This window comes from Netta rufina (assembly GCF_964035555.1).
Source record: "Netta rufina genome assembly, chromosome: 1".
In the NCBI taxonomy this organism is placed as follows: Eukaryota; Metazoa; Chordata; class Aves; order Anseriformes; family Anatidae; genus Netta; species Netta rufina.
In genome coordinates this window covers 169,763,999-169,775,218 of record NC_140123.1, presented here as the reverse complement: position 1 = coordinate 169,775,218, position 11,220 = coordinate 169,763,999, and the positions used below count along the sequence as shown (strand labels likewise).

The window sequence follows — 11,220 nt, the reverse complement described above, 5'->3', positions numbered from 1 at the left end:
AGAGAGAAAACTGCCCATTCCTTTCACAGTTGGAATCAACCAAACAGAATACCATCACCACTCCTTAAATGTACTGTTGGGTTTGGAAGTGCTTCTCTTTTGGAAAACTCTTTAAATTGGTCCAAGTTGGTAATTTTTGGAAGACAATATTGCATTCAGTCATTTGAAACTAGTGCTACAAATTGCACTGATATGCCTTAATGGTTCTTGCAGAAACAAACATACCATCGTTTCAGTCAGTTAGTCAAAGACACATTTTTCTCTCTGTTTTTTTCTCAAAATTTTTCAATGTATGTTGTACTGAATAAAGCAGAAAAAAGGTTTTATTGCCATTTCTCTTTATACAGCCCTACAGAACAAAAATGGCCTGATCTTGTAAATATTTATGTTGTGCCTTACTCTTCCAAAATCAAAAGATATGTATATTTGGGTCTTATGAATTAATTTGTTGAAGATAAATGGGCAGTACTTCTCAGGAGAATTTTCTAAATTTCTCCTTAGAGTTGGAAAGCTGTAGGAATACTTTCTTTCCCAAACCATTCATGGGTGTATTCCAAACGAAAAGACAGCAATCAATATCTGTGAATTTGGCCAGAGATTTGGAATTTAATGGTTAAGCAGAGAGAGGGATTTCCTATACTTCAGAATAAATCATTTCACTGACACAGTAATTCAATACTTTTGCTAGTGTTGAAATTCATACAGTTCATCTGATAAGGTCTGTCTATGTGTAAGCCCAGAAAAAGTTGTTAAAAATGGATATGAGTTTAGAACCACGTGTGGTCCCAGAGATGCCATCAGCCTTAACACAGTTCGTATTTAGTCATTCACCTCACTCAAATAAAACTTCCTAACAAATTCTTGAACAACATTGAATCCTGGCTTGGATCCCATGAAAGGTTGCATGACTTTCCTACCTACATGTGCTGGTTTATGCACCATGTCGTAGGTAACCGCCCACCAAAAATCCCTGGAGTCCCATGAGACTGCACTATAGGTTTTCCTTCTTTCCATGGCCTCTATCTTCTTCCTGGTAGCATCAGTAATAAGCCTGAGGTTGACTTTAATGTCTTTACCCATCCTGCTTCATGTTAGCAGGCCAGTTTTACAAACATCCATCGGCTACCGATGATTGCTATGACTGAAAAGGCACAGCCTATCAGGAATGTATGGTTATTCAATGCAGTCTGTACCTCCTTCAAAGCAGAGTTTAGCTGATTGTGTTTTAAAGCACAGGCTGATATAGTCACATGCTGCTGGTTAACTGTTGGGATAGCTCCAGCTCTTTGCAACCTCTAAAATATAGTTCCAGCAGCAAACTGGAAATATCAACGCTTTCTTATTCTAGGTCACTTAAAGAGTATATATTCAGACACTGAGCATGCAAATCTCATAACTGAGTAAAACTCAATATAATATATTTAACAGAGGTTTCTTAAACTGTCACCAATACTTACTCAGCAGGATGTGGAAACTTCTCTTCATGCTTTGGGTTCCCCTCTCTTCTCTACATGAAGTTTCAGAGTTAGCTTAAATGTTTTATAATTATCTATGTAGCAAGAAAGTGCCTGTTCCGGTCCCCTAATGTAAGTGAAGGGGAGGAAAAATCCACAGAAAGTAAATCTGTCCTTTTTTTTTTTTCCTTTTAAAAGGTCCTCCAGCCTCTACAACAGAGGTGTCCTCGACAAAGGATGTGGAGCAAATGTCCTCCCTAATAACACTAAGTCAAGAACTTCTGGGAATTACAAATAGTCCATAACTCGCAGGGTAGCGATGAGGAAAGGAAAATAGGGCAACGGAAATTAGAATTGTGCAAACAGCAGGGTTTCTGTTTGGTGACCGAAAAATTAAACCAAAAAAAAAAAAAAATCATTTTGGGTCAGCCCAAAGTACTTGTCAAACTCAAAATGAAAGAGCTCATTTCGCTTTCGTACCTCTTTTCATCGTTTGAGAGAAAATGTAGATAAAATTCTAAACCAAAACAGTATTTTGAAATATAAAACTGAAATATTTTATTTGGAAAATGTCAAAATTCAATACTTCAGTATGATTTCCCTTTTCCGAGCTGTAACTATTGACCGAAATGAAACCAAGCTTGTCTGACTCAAATTACTTCTTTATTTTCTTTTTTTTTTCAGTAATTGTTTGTCCCAGACATTTCCTTGGTTATAAGGGAAATCTCCAACTTCTACTTCCTTTGTCTATTCAAAACTGACCATTACTCAGCATCCTTCACACACCCACAAGCCACACATACCCTGCAAGAAAATCTATGTAGGAAACTCTGCAAAATTTGCCGTGTGCCATTTTCAGGGCTCCAGCGCATTAGGTTACCATGGCAGAGTCTTCCATCTGGTGGTTTTCCAGGTTGAGGAAGTTGATACATAAATTACTATCATTTACACTGGTGAACAAATGGTTTATTTGGGTTTGTCCCAGGGTGGAAAGCTTGAGAGATTGATTTGACGTGTCAGGGTAGGACAGCTCAAAAAGGATGATGTGGAAGGGGTCTAGAGGAAGTAGAAGAGAGAAATAAATTAATTATCCATTTGTGAAGCGATGCTATCAATGAGGAACAGCACAAATGGTTCTAGGTCTAGCCTCTATAACCAAGGAAGAAAACAGGTACTTCTAGAGAAAATCCCTCTCATTCTGTTCAGAGTCACAGTCTTTATAAACCTCTAATGTAGATCAGATGAATCACACCTGAATAATTCCTATTACCCTTCATCACATGTAAATTGAGCCAAGTATAACTTTGGGATAGGCTTGTCTATGAAAGGTCAGTGAGATGAATTCTCCAGCTGGTGTTTAACTTCCTTTCTTTAACTTTTACTGTCAGCTGTTGCAAGTTTGAATGATAAGAGAAAGGATGTCAGACAAAGAGAATAGGTGTTGGACAACAGCTCTTGATAATGTCATTGCTTATCCCATAAGTAAGAAAATAAATATCCTCTTCAGTATAGTAAAAGGTTAAATCTCTAACGCGGTCATATGTTATCAAAGCCTGTCTGGCTGTCACCATTGGGTCACTTCTGCCTTGACTGTGAGCAGGGATGTAATTCATTTGTTGAGAGACACACAGCAGAGTGTGGAGCAAAGCAAACCACATTGATTGCATCTAGGTTGACAGGCAATGGACATCTATCACCCAGATGCATCATATATCAGCTCAGTATGTGAGTTCCCACAAGGAAGTGCTATATCGGTTAACATAAACCTTTTTCAAATTGGGTGTGGGTGGATGTTTTTTGTCCTGAGAACACTCTGATTCAGGACTGGCATGGCATAGCTTAATCTTGCTTTAATGACAGTTCATTACAACAGCTGATGTAAGACGCATTGAAACTAACTAGATCTGGACTAGCTTTGATTCCTCTTTGAATCTAATTATGAAACTATCAAGACAGAAATCATTTCCCCCAAATATTTTTACAATTTACAATACCTATTCATGGGAATTCCTCTAGATGTCTCTTTAGCAATCATTTTTTAATTTTAATTTCCCTGAGATGCCATGTTTACAAGACTTCACCTGCACTGCCAACTCAACTGGATCTTTTATTCTGAGGAACTTCATCATGACTTTTTTTTTTTTAAGATGTGGACAGAATACTGCTGACTGGATGAATAAACAATAAAGCCTTGTTCAATAAGTCTTTACCAGTTGCTGACTATCCACAATTATATTTACTCTGATTTTCTGACTATTTGGATACTTCTGACCTCTTCAACCTTTATCCAGCCACTAATGACTTTGGCTGTACCAGAGCAACTCTTTTGTCTCCACCCAGGGGACATTGTTGAATCTCAGAAGAATCACAGAATCATAAAGGTTGGAAAAGACCTCCAAGATCATCTGGTCCAAACAGATCATCTGAAAAACCTGATAATGAAAAAAAGTGTGTAAAGTGTTCTTCAGTGATTTCACATTTATATGTCTAGGAGCTTGTGTCAAGAGGAGGCACCAAGCAATTCCCTTATGAAGTGCTCTCAATCCATGATGCTGCAGAGCACTGTCTGGGCTCAGCATGCCTATGGGTCAGTGAGAACTCAGTGCTTTGAATTTTCAATTAATTGCTACTGCTTGACTGTTTTCATCTCATCTGACCTGAGAAGTGGGAGACAGTTTGAGATATTTTTTTTTTTTGCCAACGGGACCAGATCTTTCCTAGGGAGGTGCTGAGGCAGAACCAATGAACCTTACCAGTGACTCTCAGGAGTGTTGCTATTTTTCCCAACCCACCCACAAGAAAGGCTGATTCACGTGCTCCTCACTAAGCCCCAGCCTGTGACAAGTGGAATTTTCAGCATTAGGGTGAAGAAGCATTTCCCCAAGTTTTCCTAAGCTTGCATCCTTTCTGTATACAAGGATATAGCCACTGGCCCAGCAGCCCTACATGCATGGTATGTGTCACCTCCCTTGCATTTGAGTAAAAGAGAAAAGCTCTATAAAACAGCAATATTTGATGACTCAAAATATTTATTATAATAAATTACTGAATAGGCATTTATAAAACAATACATCTGCATATAAATATTACACAGCTGTTTTAATTTCATAGTTCATGTAAAAGCCTCTAGTACAGCTTCATAAATACATTTTCTTGGCTATGTTTCAATTTATATAAATAAAACTATGTATAATTATTACCTTAAAATAAGTTACTATTAAATATAAGTGAAAAAAATAATTTCTGAATGTCCAAAATAACAACACTTCAGGTAAGGGTCAGAAGAGGGCAACATACACAAGAGAGATTTCCAATAAAAGACTCAAAACTTCCTGGCCACAGAGCACTGCCTACCTTGACCAAAGCTGACACAGGTGTCAAATCTCAGCCTATTAAATACAGAAATAGTTGCCTTATTCCGATGCAGATGAGCAGAGTAGGAGCATGCCTTTGAAAATAACTCGTGTGCTGTGTTGAAATGTAGCCACACACACTGTTCTGGAGTTTTCATTTGCAAAGAAGACAGCAGTATGCACCCTGTCTCTGCCTAATTAGTTGGCTATTTTCAGTACAGGTTAAAAAAACATATACTGCATCTACAGATGTGACTTTTTTCCTCAGTAGTTAATCAATTTGAATAATAGCATGAGTTTTTTGGAGACATCTCTTCAAGACTGATCTGATATTTTTTTCAGTTTTTCTTCTTATTCCCTCCCTTCTTTGGGGCATCAGTACAAGCATTTTCTACGTAGTCAAACAGTAAATCCAGTTCTCCGATGGCTTTATTCTTTCCATTCTCTCCCAACTAGAAAAGAGCAGAATACTAGTTTTAGCATCTCACCATTTCTCAAATTTAAATTAAGCTTGTCACAGAAATTGACTTGGGAACTTACTCTCCTTGTTCTCACAAGCAGTTCTATTAAAGACATTATACCATAAGATACAAATTAGCTCTTTCAAATCCAGTCTAGGATACACAATGATCTGCAGACTGACTTCTGAGGGACAATTTTAAATTACTATAACACATGCAGAGAGTTAATAGCACCAATGAAGGAGGGCTGGAAGTAGAAACATCACTAATCCCTTCTTTTATGCCCCTCCAAACTTCACATCTTAAATAAACTCCAGAGCTTGTTTCATAACTAGGTCAGCCTTAATTCAGCTAAATAATTGGGTTTTTGAACTGTTCCATTTAAATGTTGGGAAAACATGTACCTGTTTCATTTTGCTCTTCATCTCTTCCAGATTCTTTTCAATGTGCTCTCTGTTTCCTGAGAATTTCTATTAAAAATAATAATAATAAAATTAAATTAAAATTAAAATTCAGAGGTAACATTGTCATCTGTATGTGACAGTATGCTGCTGCTTTTTCTACTTTTTTTTTTCACACTTTCCTATCAACCTCCAGTTTGGTATCTTAAATCTGAGGTTTCCTTTCATATCACTGTCTTTCGCCGCTCTTTGTGCAGCTTTCTGAGATTCAGGAGCAGTGATGAGATTCATGAGTCAGCAACGGGAAAGAAGCCCGACACAACTTACACATCTGCTCAGCTCCGAGGTCAGGGATGCCAGGAACTGCGCCACCTCCTCAGTGTATGGGTACTTCTCCCTGGCCTCGGTGAGAAGGACGTCTTTCACTATAATCTCCACAATTCTCTTCATCATGTAACAGCGGTTGTTTTCCTATGCACACAAGTAGAAGGTCACGTTAAATCATGGTGAGAGGTCAAAGAGTGCTGCAGAAGGATGTCAAATCGTCCACCTGGTGTAGGACTTACCTTGATGTTGATGTAGAGCTGCTGCCCAATGAGCCTGTTGTCAGTGTCCTGGTCTGAGGCCCTGGCCTGACAGAAAAAAAGGAAATGTCAGGTGAGGGTGGGAGCCTTACCTATAAGTTGACAGTAAACCCTAAGGTTTTTATCAATAACAGTCCAGGTGACACAAGGAAATGGACACTATAGATATCTTGTTCAGGGTAGATAAGCTCAGACATTGTGGTTGTTTCTTCCCTTAACTGTCTAAGAATCAAGATCATTGGAAAATAAATAAGCAGAAATCTGAATTCGTGTCCCTCTCTTAAACATTAGATGTCATAGTGGTTACAATGACTAAAGCAGATACTGTGGGTGGCCATCCTCAGCGTGGCCCACAGTGCTGCAGGGAGGTGCTGCAGCTCTCAGTGGTGTGCAACAGGGGGACCCACACATGGCAAGGGCAGGCCAAAAACCCGTCCAAACAGAGAACCCCAGGAGCTGCCTGGCCAAGGCTGGAATCCCAAACAGACCCAGCTCTGAATGGGCTGGGGAACAAGAGAAATGTAAGCTCATGCCTCACAATTATCACAGCAGCCACTCCAGAGGAGCTGAGCTGCACCAGGGCTGCAGGACAGGCAGCATCTTCCCCTGACCACACCACCAGTGGGCAACAGACCTACTCCACATGTCAAGAACCACCTCACTGCAAGTATGCGTTGCTCTATGGAAAGGCATGAGAAAGAGAGAGAAACACTAAAGGCTAGAAGCCAGGGAACCGGCAGAGGAGGAGGTCCCCATATCCTGCCATGAAGGGCAGATGGGTTACTGTACCATTTTAGCCAAGGTGTAGGTGCGATTCCTGATGTAGTGCTGCTGAAAGTTGGTCTTCCTGAGCCTGCAGGTTTGGTGGCTGGTAGAACCCAACCCTGCCCCTTTTGGAGGCAGAGGGCTGGTGAGAAGAAGAGGGAGACAGCAACAGCAGCAGAAGAAGACCCATACTGAGAAGCTCTTGGTCAAGGTCTGCAGGGAGGCCATGGTTCACGATCCAAAGTCGTCCGTCCCAGCAGGCTGCAGTTACAGAGGTCAGCACTGATGAGAGAGAGTAATGTTAGCATCAGGGAGAATAGGCAAGGGCAGAACAGGACAGGCACAAAGGCTGCTAGTCTTACCTTTGCTGTGATTCTAGATGTGCTCTGAAGGAGGTGAGGTGCACCTTATATAGGGCCATCAACATCTCTCTCAGCTTTTTTTTTGGTATTGGTGGTGAATTAAAAATGACATCAGCAAGTCTCTTACTTTCCAGTATCCTCTTCTGAGAACTACCTAACCACTATAAAACCCACAAATACAACTTCAAGGCCATTGTAGTCCTTAGGTTCTTATAAAGCAAACCAACATTTAATGCAGGGACAAAACAGGGGGTTTTACTGGGGCAAGAATCCTGAATCCTTTTCACATAAAAACATTTGAGAAACGTGTGAGTGTGTGCCTTCTGTTCTGATTGCACCACACTAATTATATCGGCAATTTGATGGCAGGTAATATCATCTATATTTATTTCTGTTCATCTTCTGTTGTAAAGGACCCGTGCCCCACTGGAGCTGATGGGGGTACACAAATGGTCAGTCTGCTCCAGACCCAAAGGACTGACCAACTGACCACCTGTGGTTCTCATCCTGCAAACACCCTTCCCATGCTGCACCCCAGTGGAGTCACCAGCTGTCTGCCCATCACTGCATAATTCCCTCTGAAAGATCAGAAACTCTGGGACCAACACTGTATTTCTCATATCCCTTATCTCCCAAATTCCCATTTTCAAAAAAAAAAAAAAAAAAAAAAAAGGATCTGTGTTCCAGGCTGTAACCAGGGGTGATGATGAGAGCCACGGTCATGAACTTATTTGTCCAGGTGATTTCCATGTTCCTCATCCTGTTCTGCTGATGTAAAGGTGCAGTACTGCACCTTGAGCCTGAAATATTATGCAGGGTGCTAGAGGGAAACTGTACTCTTTTTAGAGAGCAACTTGCAACCCAGCTGAGATCACAATACATGAGGATGCAGAACTGGTACAAATGCAAGCTCCTGGTTGCCTAACACCCACAGGGCATGAAGGTGACAAATACGAGAAATTGGACCCAGCAAGCCAAAGCTCCAGCTCTGCATCTGAGAGCAAAGAGGAGTGACCCTAGGGCTGACCTTCACCCCCTGTGGCTGAGGCTCTCGGGGCAAGCATAGCTCATCTGGAGCTTGCCTTATTATGTGCGGAAGGATAGAGCAGGAGGACCACTACTGGAGCAACTTAGAGTTACAAGATGGGGAAAAAAATCCCCAGGGAAGGGCAAAATGAGGTGGGGAGAATTTGGCCCTTACCTATAGTCACTATTACCCTCTGAGCTGAAATGCCCATCTCTTTTCTTATACCTCCTAAACAGAAGCAGTTTAAGGCCAGCTGGCACCAGGTTTACACTTTAGCTTCCTCTAATCCACATCCTTATCCACATCCATATCCACATCCTTCACCTCTCTATGCCTCAATCACCCTCCATTACCTCTCGGCTCTGCTCTGCACAACCCTGTGCCCTTGAAGCTGCACACCCCCACTTTGGAACTGGTCCCAGCAGAGCCATCATCACCATGTCCTTTTCCATGCCTCATAAAGATATCCCACCCATTCCCATGTCTGGCCTTCAACAGCATCCTGACTGCAGTGGGCAGAAGAAAGAGAGAGCAAGCCTGGACCCAGGGTGCTGATGACTCAGTTCCTGCCCCAGATGTACCAAAAGACTATTCAAGAACATGTTTATAAACTCTTTTCTATGAATTTTTCATTTGCCAGGCTAATAGGTCCAGTTGGGGAGCAGGTCAATGAGAAGACATGAGGGTGAGCTATACTTAGCCAAAAGACAGGCATTTGTGACCAAACCAGGAGAAATATAGACAGAGAGGCTGTTTCAAAGGATTGACCTCCTCTGAAGTGCACTCCCATGAACTCCTCTCTGGGTGTTACATAGTCTGACAACCACAGTCTGTTTCTAAGTTTGGTTTCTCTTACTTTTCCACCAGCTCATCCAGCAGACCAGATGTACTAAGACCGAAACAAAGCTGTGAACAGGCATTTAAACCTTTCCTGAAGGGAGCAGGAGCCCTCCTCCTGCTCCAGAATCCCTGTCCTCCTGACCTTCTGGATCCCACCCCACCATCCCTTTGGTCAGTCACTCTCATCAGAGGAGAATGCAGTTTTGCCTGACCTCTTCTTGTGGTTCAGAGCTCATGGAAACAGTTTGTGACTTGCGCATGCAAGTGCTGTGGCACTCGTGTCTGTTCAAACTACTGTGAGGAGCCCACATGCTCCCAAGCTTCCTGCCCTAGTGGATAACTAAATAACATCAGGCAGAGGGATGAGGAATTAAATGCTGAATCTTTCTTCTGCCTTCTTTTATGCAATGATTATAGGTTCTCTCCTATCTGGCTTCTCGAGTAGTGCAAATCATAGACAGGGACATACCTATTTTCATAAATTAAGTTAGACTATGTAGGTCTTTCTTTCTCTCTCCTATGCTTTTAGTCCTCTCTCAGTCATACATCACTGGCTGTGCCAAGATGTCTTCCTCCTGAGGCTTTCAAAAGAGCTTGTTTCATTTGTTTAATTTACCTTCCTGCCTCTGATATTCACCTTTATTTTCCAGACACTTAAATGACCATTGTAAGTTCATTAATTCATACTTCACAAATTACCTTTTCATGACATTTCTAAAGCCTTTGCATTAATTCACCTTTTGTTTTTGTGAGTTATAACAAAACTCTTGTCTGTTTCCTAATCACCTTTCATCAGGTGACCGGTGGTTCTTGATGTACCCCTGAGCTACAGTGTAGCCACGGGCATGGTTGTAGTTATTCCCTGTAGCTTGTCAAGAGAAAATCTTTGGAAATGAGGCTATGCCCTCCTTTCCCATGGTCTTCTATTTCTGTTCTGAGACTGCACTGAACAAGGATGCAACCGGTCACCGCTATCACTGACTAGCTCACTGATCCCTACACAGGAGATACACATCCAGCTTTCTTCCTCTGTTAACATTGCCAAGTATTCTAGCAAGTAATATGGTAATGAGCATTTCCCAAGGGCCTGAACTACTGATGTCTCATGATATACTATAGTCATAAGCTTTTATTTTTAAAGTGTTCTCTCTGAAAATAAATAAATAAATGCCCTGAACTCTTTGGGCTTGGGGAAAGCAGGGAAGGGGGAATCAAACAAGCAAAATTCAAAAATCAATTTTCATTTTTAAGTGTATGAGGTTTTGTAGGTTTAATGCTATTTTAATTTTTTAGGCTAGTAGTACAGTTTTAAAAAATATTATGAGAAAACATACCTGCTCTTGTTCTATTTTAATTAAAACTTACAAAGATCTCTGAACTTTTCTAAAGTAGCCCCTGCATTGCTTTTTAAGTATAATTACTTCAAAAATTAATTTTGAGATTTTTCACAGATCACCTTTTCTCCACAGTGATGCCCCGAGAGTTAAACATCTATCCTATTGCTGACTTTATCAATAAACTTTTGAAGTGTAATTGCATGGAGTTTCCCTACTTCATTAAGAAACCATAGTGGTTGAATATTCTCGACAATGACTTCTTGACCCATATTGATCACAGGATTTTTTGAGGAGGTCTGGAACTCTGCATCACGTCTGCCTCAAAAGCCACAAACACTTCCTTCTTTGAATGAGGCCACAGGTGAATAACCAGTACTGTACTTCAGTGCTCATCCGCTGTGTATTACTAGCACACTGGCATGCAGGAATTTTCTTCAGCTTTAATACATTTTCAGTTAGCTGGGATTATATTGCTTTATTAGAAACATCCTCAGGATCAAGCACTGGACTGGAAACATTGTCAGGAGTAGGCAAGTGGAAGAAAGAGTCTGTGTATTGTCCTCTGGGGTCTTTCACCTGACAAATAGAATTCTCTTAAATACCTGTACAAATAGACCACAGATAACATAGCACTTA

At 41.0% G+C, this 11,220-nt stretch overlaps 1 protein-coding gene across 1 annotated transcript; it reads right to left on the bottom strand.

The window, feature by feature from the left end:
* Positions 1 to 5,145: 5,145 nt before the first annotated feature.
* IL22 (interleukin 22) lies at positions 5,146 to 7,246 on the bottom strand (the record flags this gene model as incomplete). The annotated part of the gene is made up of 5 exons (XM_084303228.1): positions 5,146 to 5,259; positions 5,673 to 5,738; positions 5,997 to 6,140; positions 6,236 to 6,301; positions 7,043 to 7,246. 5 exons carry the CDS (start codon positions 7,244 to 7,246, stop codon positions 5,146 to 5,148), a joined length of 594 nt encoding a protein of 197 aa, XP_084159354.1.
* Positions 7,247 to 11,220: the final 3,974 nt, after the last annotated feature.